General features: G+C 49.0%; 1 protein-coding gene, 1 long non-coding RNA gene and 1 other non-coding gene across 4 annotated transcripts; 2 read left to right on the plus strand and 1 right to left on the minus strand.

The window, feature by feature from the left end:
• LOC120222132 lies at positions 1-9745 on the minus strand. 2 transcript variants are annotated; one of them, XR_005525970.1, is made up of 5 exons: positions 9691-9745; positions 8350-8390; positions 7885-8017; positions 2254-2522; positions 1-518 (listed from the first exon to the last, which is right to left on the minus strand). It is a non-coding gene; the product is annotated as an uncharacterized LOC120222132 (long non-coding RNA). The 2 variants fall into 2 exon arrangements; XR_005525971.1 differs by lacking the exons at positions 1-518; positions 8350-8390 and having other exon boundaries at positions 1747-2522; positions 9691-9718.
• An 8432-nt stretch (positions 9746-18177) lies between these two features.
• On the plus strand, positions 18178-21025 carry RPL39 (ribosomal protein L39). Its single transcript, XM_039219830.1, has 3 exons — positions 18178-18282; positions 19726-19829; positions 20786-21025. The coding sequence occupies exons 1-3, from the start codon at positions 18280-18282 to the stop codon at positions 20832-20834; spliced, it is 156 nt and encodes a 51-aa protein (XP_039075761.1). The 5' UTR covers positions 18178-18279; the 3' UTR covers positions 20835-21025.
• LOC120222149 lies at positions 20159-20295 on the plus strand. The gene has a single exon (XR_005525973.1). It is a non-coding gene; the product is annotated as a small nucleolar RNA SNORA69 (small nucleolar RNA).
• Positions 21026-24614: the final 3589 nt, after the last annotated feature.

Raw genomic sequence — 24614 nt, forward strand, 5'->3', positions numbered from 1 at the left:
TGAAGCTCAGTGTCTTTTATTAACTTTACTAGTACATAGCTATTAATTTTGAGAAATGAGGCTTTTGATCCTGAATTAGCATCCTAGGAATTTCGAAAGGGGAGGAGCAACACTCGTTTCTGCCTTCACTCGCATTCTGCCTTTGTCTTGGCCGCCAAGGTCAAGTCGTGGTTCGCTACCGTCGCTCCTCAAGAACCAAAATGTCTGGACGGCATCCTGGAGCCGCTGCTTAATTTTCATCCCACCAGCTTCTCCTAAGGCGGCGGCGGTCTGCCATTACTGAACTCACTGCTTTAGGTTTTCCTCAGCTTTGAGAAACCAGTTTCCCAAGAAGCAGGTAAAGAGGAGGAGCCATCGAAGGTGGCCGAAAGAGAATGGTCCTCAGCTGGGAGAAAGCACCCAAATACAGGCAGGGAGAAGGGCAGAGAGAGCAGCTGCCAGTGGTCCGTGCCACATAGCGGTGATGGAAGATAGGAAAGGCGCTCGTGGTGCTTGGCGGCATGGAGGTCACCGGTGCACTGAAGAGGCAGAAACTGTATTACAGTGAGGGGTGGGTGGCACATAGGGAATGGAGATGGGGGCCGTTGGATAAATGGACCTTGGAGCTCAGGGAAGAGATCTGGGCCGGAGACACAGATTTGAAATTTAGGCGATCACTGAAGCCATGGGTCTAGATTTAGTCACTTCGGGAGAGATGGTGAAGAAAGAACAAGCAGACCTAGGGCCCAGCCTTGAAGAACCCTAAGGTGACAGGCAAGCAAAAGTATCTACATGGGGCGCCTGGGTGGCTCACGCGGTTGAGCGTCTAACTTCAGCTCAGGTCAAGATCTCGCTGTTCATGAGTTCGAGCCCCATGTTGGGCTCTGTGCTGTCAGCGCAGAGCCTGCTTAGGAGTCTCTGTGCCCCTTGCCTCTCTCTGCCCCTCCCCTACTCACTCTCTCACCCAAATAAAAAATAAACATTAAAAATATCTACAAAGAGGGGCACCTGAGTGGCTCAGTCGGTTGAGTGTCCGACTTCGACTCAGGTCATGTTCTCATGGTTCGTGGGTTCGAGCCCCACATCAGGCTCTGTGCTGACAGCCAGCTCAGAGCCTGGAGCCTGCTTCAGATTCTGTGTCTCCTTCTCTTTCTGACCCTCCCCTGCTCATGCTGTATCTCTCTCAGAAATAAATAAAAACATAAAAAAATTTTTTTTTAAATATATACAAAGACAGAAAAGGAGTAGCCAGAGGGGAGGTGAAAAACCAGAAGACTCTGGTATTACCTAACCCAAGAGAAAAGAGTGAAGAAGGAGAGGGAAGTGGCCATTAGTGTTGGATGCTGCTGGAGGGTCAAGTGTGATGCCTGAAAAAAAGGCCGTGGGATTCAGTGACACAAATCATTGGTGACCTGGAATTAAAGGGAATGAGAGCCAGATGGCTGAGAATGGAAACCACATAGAGAGGAGTTTGGCAGTTTTAAGTAGGCTCTATGCCCAGCATAGAACCCACCACAGGGCTTGTACTCACAACCCTGAGATCAAGAGCTGAGATCAAGAGTCGGACGCTTAACCTCCTGAGCTACCCAGGCACCCCCATGAAGGATTCTTTTATTTTAAAATTTTTTAATGTTTATTTTCGAGAGAGAGAGAGAGACAGAATCCGAAACAGGCTCTAGGCTCTGAGCTGTCAGCACAGAGCCCGTTGCGGGGCTCAAACCCACAAACCGTGAGATCATGACCTGAGCCGAAGTCAGATGTTTAACTGACTGAGCCACCCAGGCGCCCCTGAAGGATTATTTTAAATATGAGAACTACTAAAAAGCATGTTTAGAAGCCAAAACGAAAGCCCCGAGAAAGGATGAAGACCAGGGGAAGTGATCGTCAATCGTGGTTTCCTGAGAAAGCAGGTGAAAACAGGGCGGCAGAGGGTCGAGCTGGCCTTAGGAGGAGCAGTACACCGCGACCATCAGACCATCAGTCCAAAGTCGGCATCGCTTGCCTCCTTACCCAGCCTGGGGCCGGCGGCCAGGCCTCTGGAGGCCATTTTCACCTCAGCACCTCCCCCTTCACTTGCCTAGCCAGTCCGACTTGGTAAACCACACTTTCCTATGCCCCTTAAATGTCTTCACTTATGTCGTCATTTTTGCAAACATTTACTAATCACTGACTGTGTGCCAGGCCCTGGGGGCTAAGGACTCAAGTCCTTGTCCTCGAGAAACCATGGCCCAGTGGTAGGAAGAAACAGCTAGAAAGAACCAGAGCACAACGCACCGCGTGAGGAGGGCTAAGATGGCGTGGCCGGCTGTGGGAGGGTCCTGCCCCCAAGCTGCCGAGTGCTGCTGGAGAGAACCCCTTAGCCAGACCAACTGGTGAGGCGAAGGGAGGGCCCTCCCTCCTGCTAATAAGCTACTTTTCAAATCCATCTTGATGTCCTTTCCCACAGCGCGCGTTGCTTCCTCTGGTCGGGCCCCGTCGCTCTCTTGGGTCAGGAAGAAGGCGGTGAGGACCACTTCCTCGTAACTCATGAGTTAATGCTCCTCCTGAAAACAAACTGCTGTAAACAGGAGAAAAACAAACATCCATTCCATTTTTGCCTACTTCAGGCTAAGGTTTGACCTGTTCGGAAATAACGACAGGATGGAGACGGCTCAGATATCTAAAGGTTCATGGAACACCTCGTATAGGCTGCCACCAAGATTACGGTAGTGAACAAGGTCCCTGCCCTCGATATTTACAGCCATGGGGAGTGTGCTGCTCCGCTGGAGAGAAGTGATACTAAGGGAGGTGAGCAGGAAAAATTCAAGGGGTGAGGGCAGTGGGAATAGGTATTTCCAGGGCGGTGACGAGCGGGTCCTCAAAATCGGGAACCACACTCCCTCTCGCCAGCAGGCCTACCAAGGTAGTCATGAGGTAGTCCTTGAACTCTGACTAAATGGAGACTTAGCTCTCCATGGTATTCACAATGCTGTCTTTAAGTCCATAAAAGAAAGGTTAATGGTTTTGTAGCCTTCTGTCGGTGTATAGAAACTCTGCTATGTTTTATGTTTTTATGGGGCCTTCCCAGAAGGTTCTTTACAGTCTCTGGGGCTGTCTGCTACACCACAGAAGTCTATGATGACCACTTATGTCCTTATTAAGGAAGGCAAGGTAGCAAAGATAGGTTCGCATTTGGTGAATTCTTGGGAAGTATATACTGACAGCTACATACATAGGATTAACCATCCTGAGAAATCTCACAGAGCTCATTCATTCACCAAATATTTTATTTTTAATAAAATATTTTATTTTATTTTTAATGTTTTATTTATTTCTGAGAGAGAGAGAGAGACAGCGTGAGCAGGGGAGGGTCAGAGAGAGAGGGAGATACAGAATCTGAAGCAGACTCCAGGCTCTGACCTAGCTGTCAGCACAGAGCCTGATGCGGGGCTCGAACCCACGAACCGTGAGATCATGACCTGAGCCGAAGTCGGACCCTTAACCGACTGAGCCACCCAGGTGCCCCTCATTCACCAAATACTTAACGAAGCTTCTGTGGAGACATGGGTAAACACATCATAGTCCCTTACTAGTGTAATACAGGGTGTAGTATCTACGTTTCCGGACTTTGAGGTTCTCTTCTGTATCTCTAGCCCTGCCCACCCCCCTCATCTCAGATCCAGCCGCCTACTAGACCTCTGTGCCCAGACGCCCCACAAGTGTCTCTGGTCCCGAACCGAACTCAGTTTCCTCCTGCCCTGCTGTTTGTAGAGGGTGTCAACCGCCCATCCACCCAGCACTGAGGGTCATACTTGACTCCGTCCTCACTCCCTATAGCCAATCACTGGATGGTGTGTCCGATCCATCTCCCTCCTCTCTATCCGTTCGCTGCCCTCAGCTCAGGTTGCCATCATTTATTCATTCGTTCACTATTTCTTAAGCACACACCATGTACAATGGAGCTGACATTCAAGTGGAGAAAGTAAATAAAACAAGCAGATAAGTACTGCCGGAAAGTGACAGGTGCAGGGGCGCCTAGCTGGCTGGGTCAGCAGAGCGTGTGACTCTTGATCTCGGGGTTGTAAGTTGGAGCCCCACATTGAGTGCAGAGATTACTTAAAAAGTAAGTGACAGGTGCGGGCACCTGGGTGGCTGGTCAGTTAAGCATCTGACTCTTGATTTTGGCTTAGGTCATGATCTCACAGTTTGTGAGTGTGAACTTGAGCCCTACATGGGGCTCCGCACTGTCAAGGCAGAGCCCAGTTTGGGGTTCTCTCTCCTCCCTATCTCTCTGCTTCTCTCTCTTCTCTGCCCCTCCCCCACTCACTCACACAGTCTCTCAAAAAAACTTTAAAAAATTACAACAGAGTTTCTTAAAAAAAAAAAAAAGTCACAGGTGCCTGACAGAAGTAATAAATCAGGGAAAGGTAATATGATGTTCACGGTTGGGGCTTGAAAGGCCTAAATGAAAAGGTGACTCAGAGTAAAGACCTGAGACATGAGGTGGAAGCCTCCAAAGGAAAAAGTATGTGAAGGGGCACCTGGGTGGCTCAGTTGGTTGAGCATCTGACTTCGGCTCAGATCATGATCTCACGGTTCCTGGGTTCGAGCCCCGCATCGGGCTCTGTGCTGACAGCCAGCTCAAGAGCCTGGAGCCTGTTTCCAATTCTGTGTCTCCCTCTCTCTCTCACCCTCCCCTGCTCATGCTCTCTCTCAGAAATAAATTAAAAAACATTAAAAAAAAATTTTTTTTTAAAGTACGTGAAAAGGCCCTGGGGCAGGAATGTGCCTGGCCTGCTCAGGAATGGCAAAGAGGCCATAATGGCTGGACTAGAGTGAGTAAGGTGGAAAGCAGCCAAAAGGGACGGAGTGAAGTCAGAGAGTTAACAGGGCCAAGATCCTAGAGGTCATAGTTAGGACTTGGGCTTTTCTTCCAAATGATCCGGGAACCGGCGCAAAGTTTTGAGCAGAGGTGGGATATAATCAGACTTAGTATTTGACAATAAAAGGATCGCTCTGGCTGTGGTGTTGAAAACAGACCAAAACAGGGGAAAGCAGGGCAAAGAGACATTAAGCTATTGCAGGAATCTAGTAGAGAAAGGATGGCTGCCTGGACCAGATGGCGGCCACGGAAGTAGCCAGAAGCGATCACATTCTGAAAATATTTTTTAGGCAGAGCCCACAGAATTTGCTGACTGACCAGATGTGGGGTGTGAAAGTCAAAGATTATTTAAGCCACCGGAAGGATGAGGAAAGGATTGAGATGGGGAAAACTGCAAGAAAAAGTGTGTGTGTGTGTGTGTGTGTGTGTGTGTGTGTGTGTGTGTCTGTCTGTCTGTCTGGTGGTACAGGAGGCTATCAGTTTAGGACATGTGAAGCCATGGGATTGAGATCACCACAGGAGTAAGTCTAGATTGAAGAGAAGAGACTCAGGACAGAGGTCTGGAGCACTTGAGCATTTAGATGCGAGATAAAGAACCAGAAAGAGAGGTTCTGAATGAGCAGTTAGAAAGATAGGAAGAAAATCAAGCAAGTGTACTGTCCTGGAAGCCATGTGAACAAAGTAGTTCAAGGAGAAGTCAACTCAGACCCTATCAGAGAGATTAATTTAGGATTTAGCAACAGAGAAGTCACCAGTGATCTGCAGTTTCGGTTTGAGTGCTAGGTGAAAATCTGACTGGAGGGGCGCCTGGGGGGCTCAGTCGGTTAAGCGTCCAACTCTTGGTTTCGGCTCAGGTAAGGATATCACGGCTTCGTGGGTTCGAGCCCCACATTGGGCTCTGCGGGCAGGAGCAGCGCAGAGCCTGCTTGAGATTCCCTCTCTCTCTCCCTCACTCTCTGCCCCTCCCCCACTCATGCTGTCTCTGTCAAAATAAATAAACTAACTTAAAAAAACAAAACCAGATCGCTCTGGCTGCCACACTGAGAAGAGAATGGAGGGGGCGCCTGGGTGGCTCAGTCGGTTAAGCATCCGACCGGCTCAGGTCATGACCTCATGGTTTGTGGGTTCGAGCCCTGTGTCGGGCTCTGCGCTGACAATTAGCTCAGAGCCTGGAGACTGCTGCGGATTCTGTATCTCCCTCTCTCTGATCCTCCCCTGCTCACGCTGTCTCTCTTTCTGTCAGAAATAAATAAAACATTTAAAAAAATTTTTTTAAAAAAAGAAGAGACTGGAGGGGTTAGGGTCAAAAGAAGGCAGAAGAGTTAGGAGGCTTCCATCATGACTCAGGTGGGGGGGGTATCTTGAGTCAGGCTGGGGGCAGTGGGGGGCGTGTGGATTCTAGCTGTGTGTGTGAAGAGGACTTGCTGTCAGATTAGAACAGAGGGGTAAGAGAAGGAGAAGAGTCAATGGGGAAAATGTGGCCTATGGACCGGGGCAGGGGTGGGAAGGGGGCAGACCAGGATGACAGAAAGACCTCTGCAAATGTTTCATTTGTAGTTTTTTTCATTTTAATGGTTTTGTTGTTGTTGTTGTTTTTAAGAAAGAGAGAGAGAGGGGGGCGCCTGGGTGGCTTAGTCGGTTAAGCGTCCGACTTTCGCTTAGGTCATGATCTCGCGGTTCGTGGGTTCGAGCCCCGCGTCGGGCTCTGTGCTGACTGCCAGCTCAGAGCCTGGAGCCTGTTTCAGTCTGTGACTCCCTCTCTCTCCGACCCTCCCCTGTTCATGCTGTGTGTCTCTCTCTCTCTCCTAGAGATAAATAAAACATTTTAAAAAAAAAAATTTAAAGAAAGAGAGAGAGAGAGAGGATCTGAAGCGGGCTCTGCACTGACAGCAGAGGGCCCTGTGTGGGGCTCAGACTCACAAACAATGAAATCATGGCCTGAGCCAAAGTTGGATGCTTAACTGACTGAGTCACCCAGGCGCCCCTATAGTTTTCTTTTTTTTTTTTTTAGTGTTTATTTTTGAGAGAGAGAGAGAGAGAGAACAAAAACCAGCGGGGGAGGGGCCGACAGAGGAGGACAGGATCTGAAGCGGGCTCTATGATGACACCAGAAAGCCTGATGTAGGGTTCAAACTCCCCAACCATGAGATCATGACCTGAGCTGAGGTCGGACGTTCAACTCTTCAACCGACTGAGCCACCCAGGCGCCCCCCCCATTTGTAGTTTTGTCTGTAGACCCATATAAATGTGGTTTTAACTTTACACTGAAACACAACACCCATGCAGAGAAGTGTACCATCCCAAAGTGAACACATGCATACCAACAGCACCCGGATCAAGAAGGAGAATATGATCAGCGCCCCCTGCTCCCAAGGATAACCACTATCATGACTTCACACTGCACAGATTCCCTTCTCCTGGTTTGGGTCTTTACGTAAATAGAATCCTACAGCATGTGTGCTCTTGTCTGGCTTCGTCTGTACCACATTTTTGTGGATGTGGATGAGATCATCCGTGCCGCGGCTGTTTTGTCATAATTTGTTTATTTCCATGGCTGGGCAGGAGCAGTTTGCAAATGCTTTGGTCTTAAGAGTCCTTTTTATCTTTTTTATTCTTTAAAAATTTTGTTTTTAATGTTTTATCTATTTCTGAGAGATAGCATGAGCAGGGGAGGGTCAGAGAGAGAAGGAGACACAGAATCCAAAGCAGGCTTCAGGCTCTGAGCTGTCAGCACAGAGCCCGACACGGGGCTTGAACCCACGGACTGTGAACCCACGGACTGTGAGATCATGACCTGAGCCAAAGTCGGATGCCCAACCGACTGAGCCACCCAGGCACCCCATGGTCTTAAGCCTCCTTAAGACCACTTACCTCAGGGACCTCTGTTTGTATAGATCGATATAATCTATCTACCAATATATACTGTATTAGAAAGTAAACCAGGAATTGTTTTTTGAGAGAGAGAGAGAGAGAGAGAGAGAGAGAGAATATCCCAGGAGGGGCAGAGGGAGGTAGAGAGAGAGAGAGAGAGAAGCAGGTCTCACCCAATGTGATGTGGGCCTCGTGTTCACCCGAAGTGGGGCTCGAGCTCATCGGATGTGGGACTTGGGCTCATGAACCATGGTACCGTGACCTGAGCAGAAGTCGGATGTTTAATGACTGAGCCACCCAGGCGCCCTAAAACAGGAATATTGAAAACAGAGAAGCACACATTCTGTTGTCTGTCAGAACAAGGAAGTCATTCTAGTCACGCAGCCTCTGGAAAACTCCACAGTACACTCCTGAGAGCATGAGAGTAAAAGAAGCAAGTGATTTCTTTGTATTATTATAAGATTCATGTTGACCTCACAGACCCTCCCCCAGAGTCCCACGCATCACACTTTGAGAACTGCTGTGTATTGCAGCCCTTGGTAAATAGGCGATGTATCTGCTCACGTGCTGACAGATTAGGACAGTTTCCGGTTTGGGGCTATCATAAATAATTCTGCTACAAGCAATTTAGTACATACCTCTGGATGCACATCTGTGCGCCTTTCCGTTGGGGAAACGCCTAGGAAAGGAAATGTAGGGCTAGATAGGAGGGGACCATGTAAAACATTTACATAATTTAACAACTAAATTTATAAGAAACATCCTCTCTTCATGTCTTCTTCCCTCCCACTGCAGGAAACGACTGTTCTCTTTCTCAACGGAATCTCCTCTCCCAAGGCCCCCACGTGTCCTCCGAGCCCCCCCCCCCACTATCCAGTATACCTGCATTTTCTTGCATCTTTTCTCTCTCTCCTTCCTATCTTCTCCATGATCTACCGAAACCCACCAACTCTTGAGCTCACCACTCTCTCGCGCCCCCTTTCTTTGTCTCCTTCCCTTCACACCCAAACCTCCTAAAAGCATCTCCTCCCTCCAAGCCCTGCCCCACCTCATCACCCACTCTGTTCCCTTCTTGCCACCTTCCTCACCTCCCATCTACACTGTCCAACTTTCACGGGTACCAAGGTGCACCCGATGGCAAATTCTGGGGCCTCTTCACAGCCCCTGTCCTTTCTGACACCTCTGGGACCCAGTTCGGTTGCATTCCAGGTCCCTGAAATGTGCCTCTGGCAAATCTGGCTCCGCCCAATCAGGATGTATTGCGCCCGACGCTTGAGTCTTGTGGTGACAGCGCGGCTCCTAGTGGCTGGAAAGCCCTCCTCCCCATCTCCCCATGTCCTGACCCCGCTAGTATCAGGTATCAGGCCGCCGGGGCTGCCATAACAAAATGCCAGGCTGAGTGGCTCAAATGACAGAAATTTCTCACAGTTCTGGAGGCTAGAAGTCCAAGGTCAAGATGATCAAGGCATCAGCAAGGTTTGGTTTCTCCTGAGGCCTCTGTGGGGCGCGAGGGTGGCTCAGTCGCTTACGCGTCCAACTCTTGGTTTTCCCGATCAAGTCATGATCTCACAGTTCGTGAGTTGAAGCCCCGTGTTGGGCTCTGTGCTGACAGTGTGGCACGTGCTTGGGGTTCTCTCTCTCTCCCCCTCTCTCTCTCTTTCTCTCTCTCTCTCTTTCTCTCCCTCTCTCTCACCCCCTCCCCCCCATGCTAGCTCTCTCTCAAAATAAGTAAACTAAAAGAATTTTTTTAAATCTCCTGAGGCCTCTCTGATTGGTTTGCAGCTTCCACTGTGTTCTCGCATGGTCTTTGAGCCTCTCTGGTGTCTCTAGTTAGGGCCCACAGTAGCAAGCCTCATTTCAACTTAATCACCGCTGTAAAGGTCCTACGTCCGAATAGTCACGTTCTGACATACTGGGGTTAGGGCTTCAACATATGAATTTTAGGGGAACACAATGCAGCCCATAACACCACCACTCACCTTCTACGGCTGGATTCAAATCCCATCTCCTCCCCTTCGCTGGCAATCCGCACCCCTTCAATATGTAAAAAAAAAAAAAAAAAAAAGTTTATTTTGATTTTAGAGAGACAGAGCATGAGCAGGGGAGGGGCAGACAGAGAGGGAGACACAGAATCCGAGGCAGCTCCAGGCTCCAAGCTGTCAGCACAGAGCCAAACAGGGCTCAAACTCACAAACGGTGAGATCATGACATGAGCCAAAGTCAGAACCCAACCGACTGAGCAACCCAGGTGCCCCAGGAGCCCCTTCAATATTCTTGTAATAGTTTATTTCCTTCCTAGCACTATCTGCCCTGTTACCATACAAGGGAATGAAAGTAATACTGGCCGCTGTTTACTGAGCTGGTGGCTATCATGTGCCCGGTATATATTAACTCAGGCCTTACTGTGTGCTTAACATATCTTAACAGCGACTCTGAATCCTCACCATGGCACTGTGAGTTAAGTCATATTATTTATCCCCATTTTACAGAAGAGGAAACTAAGGCACAGACACGCTGAGTTATGTATCCAACGTCCCCTAGCTAGTAGGTTGCGCTGGTAGCGTTCACACTCGGCTAGTCCTGGTTTCAGTCTGTCAGCACTGCACTTGGTGCCTCTTCAGTTCAACAGGTACCCAGGCCTACTCTGTGTCAGGCTTGGGTCTTGGTGCTGGGGGTACAGGAGCTTACAAATGCGACCCAAAAGCCCTGCCTTTGTGGAGGCTTGTGGTAATGGTGTAGTTCTAGATTTTACTGCGGTGGCAGTTCTATGAAGCTACATATGTGATAAAACTATATAGAACTACTGGGGTGCCTGAGTGGCTCAGTTGGTTAAGCGTCTGACTTGGGCTCATGAGTTCAAGTCCTATGTTGGGCTCTGTGCTGACAGCTCAGAGCCTGGAGCCTGCTTCACATTGTGTCTGCCTCTCTCTCTGCCCCTCCCCTGCTCACTCTCTGTCTCTGTCTCTCAAAAATAAATAAATATTAAAAAAAAAATTTTTTTTTTTTTAAATTTTTTAGACAATATAGAACTACACACACACACACAACCACGAAGTTACAAATATGATAGAACTATAGAACTGCACACACGCAGATAAGTACACATCTAACTGGTGAAATCTGAGGAAGCTCTTTGGATTGTTTCAATGTCTGTTTCCTGGCTTTGATATCATATGATAGTAACGCAAGACATTAATGCTAGAGGCCGAGTGAAGGGTGCACAGGATCTCTCCGTAGGTTTCTGTGACTTCTTATGAATCCCTGATTATTTCAAAATATTTAAAAGAATCTCTCTGGGGCGCCTGGGTGGCTTAGTCGGTTAAGCGTCCGACTTTCGCTTGGGTCATGATCTCGCGGTTCGTGGGTTCGAGCCCCGCGTCGGGCTCTGTGCTGACTGCCAGCTCAGAGCCTGGAGCCTGTTTCAGTCTGTGACTCCCTCTCTCTCTGACCCTCCCCTGCTCACGCTGTCTCTCTCTCTCTCTCCTAGAAATAAATAAAACATTAAAAAATATTTAAAAAAAAAAAAAAAAAAAAAGAATCTCTCTGCCCTCATTGAGCTCAATTCCAGTGTGGAATTAGACAATAAACAAATACATAATATGACATGATAGATGCTGATAAATGTCATCACGAAAAGCAGGGCATGAGGGTACACAGTGTTTGGGGAATGGTGTCTCTTAAATGGATACATGTGAGCCTTGACTTGCAGGAGGTGAGGAAGCGAGACGTGGGATACCTGGGGGAACAGAGTCCCAGGGAGGGAGAACACCCAGTGTGAGGCCGTGAAGACAGCTGTGTTTGGTGTGTTTAAGGAAGAGCAAGGAGGTCAGTGAGGCTTTGGCAAAGTGAGAGAGAAGAGCGGGAGGCTGGGTAAGAGAACTAATGTCCAACCAACTGGGTAGGGCCTTCGAGGCCACTGCAAATTCCTGTGCTTTCTTTTTTTTTTTTTTTAATTTATTTATTTTGAGAGAGAGTGAGCGAGCAGTGGGGAAGGGGCAGAGAGGAGGAGAGACAGAATCCCAAGCAGGCTCCATGCCATCAACACAGAGCCCTACATGGGGCTAGAACCCACGAACCACGAGATCATGACCTGAGGTGAGATCAAGAGTCAGGCACTTACCCAACTGCGCCACCCAGGTGCCTCCGACCTTTTTAAATTTATTATCTTTTTATTATTATTTTTTTGACAGAGAGAAAGAGCGCATGTGAGCAGGGGGAGAGGGGCAGGAGAGAGAATCTCAAGCAGGCTCCACGCTCAGTGTGGAGCCTGATGCAGGGCTTGATCTCACCACTGTGAGATCATGACCTGAGCTGAAAGCAAGAGCCTGAGCCACCCAGGTGCCCCTGTACTTTCTTTTATTAGGAGAGGGATGGGGAGCCATTGGAGCGCGTTGAGCAGAGGAGTGCCATGATCTGCCCGAGATCATTTTTTTTTAAATATTTATTTTTGAGAGAGAGAGAAACAGAGTGTGAGCAGGGGAGGGTCAGAGAGAGAGGGAGACACGGAATCTGAAGCAGGCTCCAGGCTCTGAGCTGTCAGCACAGAGCCCGACGTGGGGCTCGAACTCACCAACTGTGAGATCATGACCTGAGCCGAAGTCAGACGCTGAACTGACTGAGCCCCCTAGGCGCCCCTGACTGAGGTCTTGAAAGGGTCGCTCTGGCTGCTGCAGAGAAGCCACCAAGCAGGCAGAGCAGTGAGGAGCCCTAAAACAATCTAGGTGAGAGAGGGTGGCTCGGACCAGGGTAGAGGTGATGAGAAGTCCTCAGGATCAGGATCAATTTCAAAGTCAAGCTGACCAGATTTGCTGACAAACCAGATGCAGGATGTGAAAGAGAAGAGTGGAAGATAAATTTTGGCTGAAGCGACGAGAAGAATGGAGGTGCCATTTGCTGTGATGGGGAGGACTTCGAGTGACCCAGTTAGGAGTTCTGTTTGGGACATACTACGTTTAAGGCATCAATGAGACATCCCAGTGGATGCTGGGAAGGTGGTAGAAGCTCAGGGGAGGTCAAGGCCGGAGATACAGGTTTGGGTGTCTTCAACCAAGAGAGTATTTAGAGCCATGATATTGGATGAAATCGCCAAAGCAGGGAGTGTATATAGAAAAGACAAGAGGTTCAGGGGCGCCTAGGTGGCTTAGCTGGTTAAGTATCTGACTCTTGGTTTCAGCTTGGATCATTGGGTTCTGTGCTGACAGTAGGGAGCCTGCTTGGGATTCTCTCTCTCTTCTCTGCCCCTCCCCTCCTCTCGCTGTCTCTCTCAAATAAATAAACTTTTTACAGTTTTTTAAAAAAGAAAGAAAAGAAGAGGTCCAAAACAGAACCTTGGGGCCCTCCAATGTTAAAAAGGAATTGAAGTAAGGAAGAATCAGCAAAAGAAACTCAGAAGGGGTAGCATGCAAGGCAAAGGGAAAACCCGGTAGAATGAAGATTGCCCTATAAAGCTGTAAGAATTAAAAAGATGAAGAGCACCTGGATGGCTCAGTCAGTGAAGCGTCTGACTTTGGCTCAGGTCAGGAGCTCACAGCTTGTGGGTTCGAGCCCCGCATCAGGCTCTATGCTGAAAGCTCAGAGCCTGGAGCCTGTTTCCGATTCTGTGTCTCCCTCTCTCTCTCTCTCGGAAATAAACAAACATTAAAAAAAAAAAAAAAAAAAGGATGATTTGCCCTTCTTGGTACCTGTCCCCGGTGGCCCTGTGGGCGTATGGGCCAGAGGCGGCCCCAAAGAGTAGGAGGCGGAGGGGGAGCAGGTGGGCAGGTGTAAGTGTTGCGATGGCACACTCCCCGGGAGAATCGAGACAGGCAGGTGACCACAAGGATGCACCCAAGAGCTACGGCATCCAAAGAGGAACAAGCAGTAACAAAGTCTCAACGTGGAAAAACCAACCAAGAAAAGAAAACAAAAGGGTGAAATGGAGCAAGTTGCTAATAAAGGAGAGCCCTTGGCCCTTCCTTTGGAAGCTGGAGACTATCATGTGCCTAGAGGAAGCTGTAGGTGGTTCCGTGTTCCCAGCCCATCCTGTAGTCTAGGTGGGGCATGGCGTGGAGACTTGCAGAGTGAGGGTGACAGAAAAGAATATGGTGGGACGCCTGGGTGGCTCAGTCGATTACGTGTGGGACTCTTGGTTTCGGCTGAGGTCATGATCTCCAGGTTTCCTGGGTTCGAGCCCGGCCTTGGGCTCTGTGCTGACAGCTCAGAGCCTGCTTGGGATTCTCTGTCTCCTTTTCTGTCTGGCGCCCCAATTTATTTCTTTTGAGAGAGGGAGGACCGAGAGAGAGTGGAGGAGGGTTAGAGAGAGAGAGAGGGAGGGAGAGAATCCCAAGCAGGTTGCACGCTGTCGGCGCAAAGCCTGATGCAGGGCTTGAACTCATGAACTGTGAGATCATGACCTAAGCTAAAATCAAGAGTCCGATATTTGGGGCACCTGGGTGGTTCAGTCGGTTGGGCGTCCGACTTCTGCTCAGGTCATGATCTCACGGTTCGTGGGTTCGAGCCCCACGTCGGGCTCTGTGCTGACAGCCTGGAGCCTGTTTCAGATTTTGTGTCTCCCTCTATTCTCTGACCCTGCCCTGCTCACACTGTCCCTCTCTCTCTCAGAAATCAATAAAAAACATTAAAAAAAACTTTATGGGAAAAAAAAGAGTCCTGGTGTTTAACTAACTGAGCCACCCAGGTGCCCCACTGTCTCAAATAAACTTAAAAAAAAAAAAAAAAAGGAGACTATGGAAAGGATCGGGGAGGAGGTGAGACAGCTGAGGGAAAAGCAATTTGGTCATGGTCTGCTGGCGGTTAGCAATGACCCTCCTCGCCAGGGCCATCAGGATGAGTTTTGCCTCACCCTGTAAATCCTGTTTTCCCCAAAGTTAATAGGAAGACAGTCCTACTTCCTCGCCTTACACATTCTCAATGTACCTTTGTTGTGAACCATTTGGTGTTCCATGCCTCTTGCGGGTCTCCTGTTACCAGCTTCTAACTGAATGTTCCATTTTGACCCATTCTGTAAGATTCTGTCAGCAGGGGAGTTTTACCCTATTGTACATACAGCAAGATGCTCACTATATATTGTGAAGTTAATAAAGCAGTTTAAAAAGGAAAAAAAAAAAAGATGATTTGTATAAGCTCTTAGCAGTGTCCGTCGCATCCTAAACCTCAGGTAAATGGTAGCTATATCGATGATATTGATGGTTTAATTCAGCAACTGAAGGGTTATTTGCTGCTCCTCTGGGCCACCAAAAACCAGATACGGGCTCTCAAATAAAGAATAAAAATCCAGGTTAAGAAGCCTAAGGACTCACCTCACTTAAACATAAAATGATCTGGATGAGGGTCTGAATTTAAAAACTGGATGGGATTTAAGTAACTAAAGTTTTGCTGTTAAAAAATGGTTATTAGGGCCACCCGGGTGGCTCTGTCAGTTAAGTGGCTGACTCTCCATTTCGGGTCAGGGCATGATCTCACAGTCCATGAGATCGAGCCCTGCCCTGCACTGGGCTCCGAGCTGAACTTGGAGCCTGCTTGGGATTCTCTCTCCCCTTCTCTCTGCCCCTCCCCTCCTCGCACCGCACCCACGAGGGCACGTGCACAATCACACTCTCTCTCAAAATAGATACATTGTAAAAAATGGTTATTAAATTGACTCAAGCTTCCTACTGTCTACTATTTCCTCTCTAGACTTAAGCCACCAGCATCCAGTTGCTCAAAACAGAAACTTGGACCAAGTCCTGTTACTGTTATAATCATCTCTTGATTTTCTTTCTTCTTATTCAACATCTTGGAGGCTGCTTTACTTTGAACCATCATTTCTTTTTTTAAGATTTTATTTTTAAGTAATCTCTACACCCAACGTGAGGCTCCAACTCACAACCTCAAGATCAAGAGTCACATGCTCCACGGCCTGAGCCAGCCAGCCGCCCTATGGGCCATCATTTCTTGCCAGACGATTTCCAAAGTCTCCTACGTAGTTTGATCTACCATCTGTCACAATACTCCAATATAGGGATTCCTAACCATTTCTGTGCTGTGGAACCCTTTGGCAGTCAGATGAAGCTTATTTTCAGAATGTTTTTGAATACATGAAACAGAGTACATAGGATTACAAAGAAAACTACACTGTAATACAGTTGTCAAAATATTTTCTAAAAGAAATGTGTGCTGTAATAACATATGGGCTTCTTTTTTTAAAATTAGGTTTATTTACTTATTTACAGAGAGACCGCACACCAGTGGGGTAGGGGCAGAGAGAGAGGGAGAGAGAGGGGCGGGGGAAGACAATCTGAGAGAGACTATGCACTAGCAGGGTAGGGGCAGAGAGAGAGAGGGAGAGAATCTCAAGCAGGCTCCACACTGTCTGCGCAGAGCCTGACTGGGGACTAGATCCCACGAACCTCGAGATCATGACCTGAGCCAAAATCAAGAGTTGGACGCTTAAGAGACTTGAGTCACCTAGGCTCCCCATTTTTAAAACAATTTTTATTTTTTAAAGTTTACTTTTTCATTAAAAAATATTTTTAATGTTTATCTTTAAGAGAGAGAAAGACAGAGACAGACTGTGAGCAAGGGAGGGGCAGAGAGAGCGGGATCCAGGCTCCAGGCTCTGTGCTGTCAGCCCAGAGCCCTACATGGGGCTCGAACTCACAGACTGTGAGATCATGACCTGAGCTGAAGTTGGATGCCTAACCGACTGAGCCATCCAGGTGCCCCCAAAACTTATTTATTTTGATAGAAGGGGAGAGAGAGAGAGACAGAGAGAGAAGCAGGGGAGGGGCAGAGAGAGAGAATCCCAGGGCTCCGCACTGTCAGCACAGAGCTGGACTCGGGACTCAATCCCACCCTGAACCGAAATCAAGAGTCAGTGCTTAACTGACTGAGCCGCCCAAGCGCCCAGGACATATGGGCTTCTTAACACAGTTCTACTTATGGGTCTACTAACTACAGTTTACCCTCTAACAACGCAGGGGTTAGGGATGCCGAGCCCATGCAGTGGAAAATCTACATGTAACTTTTGACTCTCCCCAAAACTTAATAGCCTACTGCTGACCAGAAGCCTTACCGATAACACCAACTGTTGATTTACACATATTCTATACGTTATATGTATTATATACTATATCCTTATGATAAAGCATGCCAGAGAAAAGTTTAGTAAGAAAATCATAAAAGAAAGTATTTATAGTCGTGTCCTGTATTAATCGAAGAAATCCACATATAAGTGGACCCATGTAGTTCAAACCCATGTTGTTGAAGGTCAACTGTACTATAATTTCAAACAAGTGATCAATGTGTAAATGCTATTTCAACATCTGCATCAACTGCAATGTGATATGAAACCATCTTTGATTTCTACTGGTGACAAAGTCATGGGAACTATTGACACCACTATAGTTTGTTGCCCACCTTTGTAAATAAAGAAAGCGCTAAATTTCAGACAGGTTGATAAAAACAAGTTGTGATTTTTTTTTCCCCATCCAAGTTCATGTACCCTGTGAATTCTATAAACAGACCATTTGTGGACCCCAGGTTAAAAACCCTTACATTAATCTACTGGTGCAAAACGGCTTGAGGCGACTGCAAAGAAACATAGAGGATTTTTAATTTATTTTTTTTTCATTTTAGAGACAGAGCGCACAAGAAGGAGGGGAGAGGGGCAGAGGGAAAGAATCTTAAGCAGGTTCTACGCTTCGCACACAGCCCACGTGGGGCTCCCACGACCTTGGGATCAGGACCTGAGACTAAATCAAGAGTGGGAGGGTCATCCGACTGAGCCACCCAGGCGTCCCAGGATTTTTTGTTTTTAAGCGTGGAGAAGAAACACATGAAAGCGGGGATCATTAACCTCCAAAAGGCATGTCATCAATTCCTATACATTTCGCAAAGCGGGCTAAAAGTCAGTCTGGGATTTCTAGTAGCCAAGTAAAAGGTTATCCTGAAATTAGTCAGCTTAGACCTTGATGAGCAACCTCTTGCCTAGATGTACCGGACCCACCTAGCGCAGCCCTGGCCACCCTCTCCTGCTTCCTCCACCACCACCATCCCTTCCCGCCCAGCACGGCTCAGCCAGCTCGAAACCACTGTTAGAGGTCGCGATAAGACCGAGATGTGTGCCGCGAGGCCATCCGGGCGGAGGCTAACCCTCGGCGCATGCCTTCCTAAACCCAGGACCTTGCGCTCGGACGTGACGTCCCCCCAACCCGCCCCTGCAGTCAGCCCCGCCCACTCTGCTCTGCCTTCAGAAGGGTTAACACTTTGGCATTTACCACCGGCGGCTGGTGCCTCACCCACGAAGCAGGGTGCCCTGTTCCCGAGGGCCCCACTTACGGAAGTGGCGCAAAACGAATTCCATTTCGCACGGCCGTGCGCGATTTGCCGAGTTCCCAGGAGAGCGCGCACGCGCGCGCACGCGCACGCGTGCAGGACTGGAGTTGAAGGGGAGGCCCCAGACGGCCTTTGGTTTACAACAACTACCAAGCCCCGCCTCTGGCGACGTCTTCTAAATACGTCCTTCCGCCCTCTTCCTTCTCTTTCCGCTTCTCCGCCATCGTGGTGTGTGTTGCTGGCTCTCTCTCGCCATGGTGAGTCTATCCGTTACCATCGGCCCCGGGGTGCTTTTGCGACACTTGAGGTCCCCGCGATCTCGCCGGCACGGCACGCTATGTCGAGGTCCGGGGACCTTTTTAAGGCTTTTACCGGAAAAGACGGGGTTTGGTCACTGCTCCAGGTACAGGCCTGGTGGGGAGCTAGGAAGCGATGGAGAACCGGGGTGGGGTGCGGGGCTGGTGCTTTGTGCACCATGCCGCTCCCCATGCTAGCGGGGGTTTCCCCCTGCCCTTCGCCCTTCTGAAGCGAAATGTGATTCTGGGGCAGAGAGAGAAGTCGGGGGGATCCACTCCAGAAAGCGTGGCCCGACAGTGGGGCACGCGGACCGTGCCAGGCATCGAGAAGGGAATGTGGTCGGCTGGTTTCCGGAAATGTTTAACCCAGCTGCGTACCGGGTTAGGCACTTCCAGGACTTTTAGTCCTTTGTTCGAAGACTTAAGCGTCTCTCCCGTGGGCGCATCTGGAAGAAGGGGTGCTGTAGTTGGAATCTATTTGCCATTAGGGCGTTCTTGCTAAAAGCCAACTGCGGACAGTTACGGTCGTGGATTTTACCTGTGATCGCTTTCTGAGAACTTAGCAATTGCTGTAGGCTTCTGAGTGTGGAGAGGGTCGATATCTGGTGGTGGTTTTAGTTGGCTGAAAATTTACAACTGCTACCGTGAGCTGGGAGAGAGGAGTGTCGTCTTTGCCTTCTTTGTTACACAAGGGTGCGTTGGACCACGTTGGCCAGACCCGAGACCACCAGTCCTGCAGACTGAGGAGAGGGAGGTGGTTGGGGTTGGACTTCGATGACCCCAGTTCTTAAAGCCAAAAACGCAGTGAGAAACTGGTAAAGTCATCCTTGAAAATTACGTTTCAAGTAGAGTTAGAAAGAATGGTCAGTGGGTTAGAATAGATTTATTGACTGGCAAGGATTTTGTGTATGTGTCTTAATTGCTCTTGGGACGACCCTTGAAATCAGGTACCTGTTTTACATAGTGCGCTGAGACTCGTTGACCGAAAGCTTGTGTTCTTTTTTGAAAACCAAGTTCCCCAGCCATCCCCAAGAGTCCTCTGGGTCCTGGGTGACAGCAGGGAACAGTGGAAGGCACCCTAGCCATTTGTGGATTGAGGGAGTTCCTGACTTTGAATCTTTTGAGCAAGCTGTTGTGTTGCTGTCTCCAGTGATTATATTTTTTGGGGGACATCTGGGTGGCTCAGTCGGGTCAGCGTCCGACTTCCGGTTCAGGTCATGATCACCCGTTGGCGAATTGGAGCCCCGCTTCAGGCTCTGTGCTGACAGCTTGGGGCCTGCTTTAGATTCTGTGTGTGTCTCTTTCTCTCTGTCTCTCTCTACCGCCTATGCTCATGTTCTGTCTCTCTCTCAAAAATAAAGCATTAAAAAAACTTTGTTTTAATTGATTACCTTTCCTTTCCAGTCTTCTCATAAGACTTTCAGGATCAAGCGATTCCTGGCCAAGAAACAAAAGCAGAATCGTCCCATTCCCCAGTGGATTCGGATGAAAACTGGTAACAAAATCAGGTAAGGATCCCCCATAACCACCCGCGTGTTTTGTTTTCATGTGCTTTCTCTGTCTCTGGACAGCAACCCAGCCCACAGCTGGGATTAAGGGCAGAAATTCCAATATTTGTTAATTTTCTGTTGTCTGAAGGTTGCCCTCTACTGCAGAAGTAGTTGAACTGATGGTTTTGGAATTGCTAGAATTGCTCCAGGGCCTCTGGGCTCATCTAGGCTTAACAGGCAAAGCAGGCGCTGCACTGTCAGCGTGGAGCCCGGTGCATGGCTTGAGCTTGTGAACCGTGAGATCATGACCTGAGCCAAAATCTAGAGTCAGACGTTTACAGTGTATTAAAGCAGGTTGCAATTACAGTGCTTCGTTTTGTGGAAGTACTGACATTATCCTGCTGAGAGAAAGAAAACCCGTGTTGGTCATTTTTGATTTTGCCTCTCTTAAGGGTGAAATCAGGACAGATTGACATGGACAGTCCTGAGGAGCCTTCACTCTGCAAGTCCCTTGCTTTGGTGCTGGAGTGGTGGGAGGCGTTCAGCTATTGTAAAAATTTCGCAGGAGCTTTTTTATGTGTGTGTGATGCACGATGCAGAAATGCCGTTTTGATGTTTTGAAAGAGAAGAAGTTCCAGAATGTCGGGGTCTACCCAGGGATGGTGGGTCACGAGTAGGTGGGTGGACTCCCACGAGGGGAATGGGCTTCCCTGCCAGTCCAGTCTCCAGAACCAGTGTGTTTTTCTAGCCTGAAATCCTGTGGAGAAGCAAAAATTCAATTTGACTAGTTCTTAAATACACCTAGCAAGTCACTTTTTACTCTCCAAAGAGCGCTTCAAATGTGTTAGGGGGAGGGAAACTGGGAGCCTTTGCCTTTCAAGGATTTTACGGTACTTAGAAGGCAAAGTGTGTGCTGGCCAAGGGCAGCGAGGTTGGGGTCAGACTCTTTGTGACCCGGGTATCTTTCCGTGCAGGTACAACTCCAAGAGGCGACACTGGAGAAGAACAAAGCTGGGTCTGTGAGTGATCCTACGTGAGATGGCAATGGCACGCGTTTCCCCGTTTATCATGCCGCTTGAATCCTGTGTTCCTGATGCGACACCTGCCCGTCACATGCCCCATACCAATAACTTATCAAGGAAATAACTTCTCTGTTACGTTGCTCCTGAACCAGTAGGTTGGTTCAGTAATAAACGTGAGGGGTTTTGATTGAACTGCTGTGTGTTCTGGTTTGTGGCGTACTGACCTCCCCCTCCTGTCCAATCTCACATAGCACTGCCCGGTAGAACTTTCTGCAGCAATAGAACTGTGCTTTGACTACCAAGTATTTGAAGTGGCCAGTTAAGTAGGCTTCCTGCCTGGCCCGGAGTCCAACACGGGACCCAGACTTAGGACTCTGAGATCAAGAATTGGACACTTAACTGACTGGTGGCAAAGCACATTCTTAAATAGGATCTTTAGATATTATTCTGTAATGCCAGTCTTGAATACAAGTAGGAATCAAGTGAACCAGGGGGTATCAGACTGGTCAGCCTGGTTTTGTATGGCCTGTGAACTAAATTTTCTGTATTTTTAAATTGTTGAATGAAATCAAAAGACTATTCTGACACACTAAGTTCAAACTTCCCGGGCCTTTATGTGCCAGGCACTGTTCTAGGTACCTGTGATTAGTTGATGGATAGACAGATACAGGTATATGTTAGGCTGGTAGTAATAGGCCAATAATGGAAGCCAGAGCAAATGTCTGGAAAAGGTGGGAAGGAACAGAAGTTCCCTAAGTACCTGTGGGACAGAAGTGAAAGTGAAACTACAGTGAGGGAAAGGGAAGTCAAGTTTGGTGGCCACCCCATATGTAGTTTGTAGGGACCCTGTGCTGGACGTGGCAGAGGCAGCGAGTGGTGGGAATGTCCTGGCATGGGGGTCCCTGACCCAGAACCACACTAGGAAGTTCAGATGATCATAATCCTGAAGGACCCCTATTTACCGGAAACTGGAAGAGTGGGATACAGAACACTGGCTAACCAACCTAGGAACCTGAGGGCTACTGATCTGGGGACAGCAGTGGGGTTTTGTTTTGTGTTTAAGTTTATTTGAGAGAGAGAGCAGGGGAGGGGCAGAGGGAGACAATCCCAAGCAGACTCTGCACGGCACCGCACAACCCCTCTGATGTGGGGCTCAAACCCACAAAACCATGAGATCGTGACCTGAGCCGAAATCAAGAATCCTACACTTCACAAACTAAGCCACCCAGATGCCTGGATAGCAGTGTTAACCTGCTAAAAAATCTTACAGAGATCCAAAGCAGAGGGGCTTGATACAATTGGCAGTCATGTGACAGAATTTCTAACTTTTGGAGTGTTGATACCTCAGCTTTGGGGCGCCTGGGTGGCTCAGTCCATTAAGTGTCCAACTCCGGATGTCGGCTTGAGTCATGATATGGTTCGTGGGATGTAGCCTCGCATTGGGCTCCATGCTGACAGCGTAGAGCCTGCTTGTGATTCTCTCTCCATCTCTACCTCCTCTGCTCACATACACACTCTCAAATGTTAAAAATAGCGCCTGGGTGGCTCAGTCGGTTGAGCGTCCGACTTCGGCTTGGGTCATGATCTCACGGTTCGTGGGTTTGAGCCCCGTGTCGGGCTCTGTGCTGACAGCTTAGAGCCTGGAGCCTGTTTCGGATTCTGTGTCCCTCTCTCGCTCTCCTCCTTCCCTGCTCATTCTCTGTCTCTCTCACTCTTTCAAGGATAAACATTAAAAAATTAAAAAAAAAAATAACCTCAGCCTCACTATTCAGAGGAGGTTGGGACAAAGCTAAGGTGTACCAGTGGACCTTAAACAGGTGTTAGAGATGAAAGGGAAAATGGCATGGACGCCAGGGCTGATTGGTCGTGTGTAAGGTGTTCCTTCTGAGCCTGGGGTTTGGGGCACAGGTCCTGGCTTCATTGGCCCCTTAGTAGCTCGTTCAATTGCCAGTATTTGTTTTCTCATCTGTGAAGGACTAGATCCGTGCTTCCTGAAGGGGGAATAATGAGAGCTCTGAGGCCTTTAGGATCCACATTTACAAACCCACCAGAAGTGTAGCATTAGAGGTCAGCTGTTGAAAGACACGGGGTCAACGCCACTGCCACTGCCCAGCCCTTGACAGCCTACTGAGAAGCAGGCGGCAGCAGAGGTCTGCCGTGCGCCCTGGACTCCACAGAGTTGGGATTCAAATCCTGCTCTTCCATCTGCCAGCTGTAGGCCTCCCGTGTCTTCATCTGTGATGTGGGGTCAATGGACGCTCCCTCGGGGGGCTGTGAGGACGACATGTGTCAGTACACAACAGCACTTGGTTTGGTGCCTGACCAGGAATGGGGAGTGTGGATCCCTCCCCGGCAGGCGTGAGCTGCGCGCTGGATAAAGCTAACGACAGGTAGTGGGGAGGGACGGCGTCCAGGGAGAGGTCAGGCAGAGCTGTCAATGGTCGTGCTCAGTATCAGCGTCTAGACAGATGCTGGTTCCCTTCCAATTCCCGGACTCTAATTGGGGGTACCTCAATCCCGCGGGGGCTCGGAAAGGAGGCTGGGCAGTGTGAGAGTTAAAATCCTGGGCCTTGCAATCAGGCCTCTGGTTGAGTCCCAGCTCCATCCTGACCCAACTGTGGAAACTCGATCTCCTAAGAGACTCCCCCCCCCCCCCCATCATACCTACCTTGGGTTTGTAAGGATCCATAATGTCTATGAAAGATCGTTCTACCAGGTCTTCTCCCATCATACAGATTTAAAAAGGTTATACAACTCCCCTGCTGATAACAGCTGACATGTCCAGTGCGTAACATGCCGGGCAGCTGCCGTTAGTGGGAATGGCGATAAGGACGAGACGGAATAGAGTGAAACATTATGCATTCACACTTCCCTGATCCTGTCCTATTCCAGAGAAGGGAACATCACACCGCTGCCCACGCAAAACACTGGTGGGTGTTTGGGGCGCCAGAGGCAAGTATGATCTGCCAGGCTACTGCAGTCAAGACTACACGGGGTGCCTGGGTGGCTCAGTTGGTTAAGTATCTGGCTTTGGCTCAGGTTATGATCTCGCGATTCATGGGTTCAAGTCCCACATCGGGCTCTGTGCTGACAGCTCAGAGCCAGGAGCCTGCTTCGGATTCTGTGTCTCCCTCCCTCTCCACCCCTCCGCCAGTCATGCTCTGTCTCTGTCTCTGTCTCTGTCTCTGTCTCTCTCTCAAAAGTAAACTTAAAAGAAAAAAAAAGACTACAGTCACATATGTATGGGCCTGTATGTCCATCATACCTGTATGTCTGGGAACAGAGGGACAGTGGCAAACCTTCATTGGATAAAACCAAGTGGGTCCACCTAAGTAAATGGTTTGATAGTCTTTCTTCACTGGGAGTGATTCTGCCGCTTACAGCCCCCGTGCCCCGCCCAGGGGACATTTGACAAGGCCTGGAGACCTCTTCCATTGCAGTGATGAACAGGAAGGAAGGTGCCGCTGGCCACCTGCAGGATAGAGGCCAGGCTGCCGCTAAATGTGCCCCAGTGCACAGGGCAGTCAGTCCCCCACGACGAAGGCTCGTCCGGCCCAAAACATCAATAGTGCCAACTTTGACAAAGCCTGGTTTCACGGCACTGCGACCCCCCCAGAGTGAGCTTTTTGACACAGATCTGCTGAGCACACCACTTCCCTCTTCTCCGCTTCACACTACTCTGGGGGTGAGTCTTAAAATGGCCCCAAAGAAGCAAGGCATGTCCTCTACCCCCTCTTCATTCTAAGCTGGGTCCAGCCACACTTCTCTGCCTTTCAGAGCA

The sequence above is a fragment of the Hyaena hyaena genome, unplaced genomic scaffold (genome assembly GCF_003009895.1).
Source record: "Hyaena hyaena isolate Hyena2069 unplaced genomic scaffold, ASM300989v1 scaffold_840, whole genome shotgun sequence".
In the NCBI taxonomy this organism is placed as follows: Eukaryota; Metazoa; Chordata; class Mammalia; order Carnivora; family Hyaenidae; genus Hyaena; species Hyaena hyaena.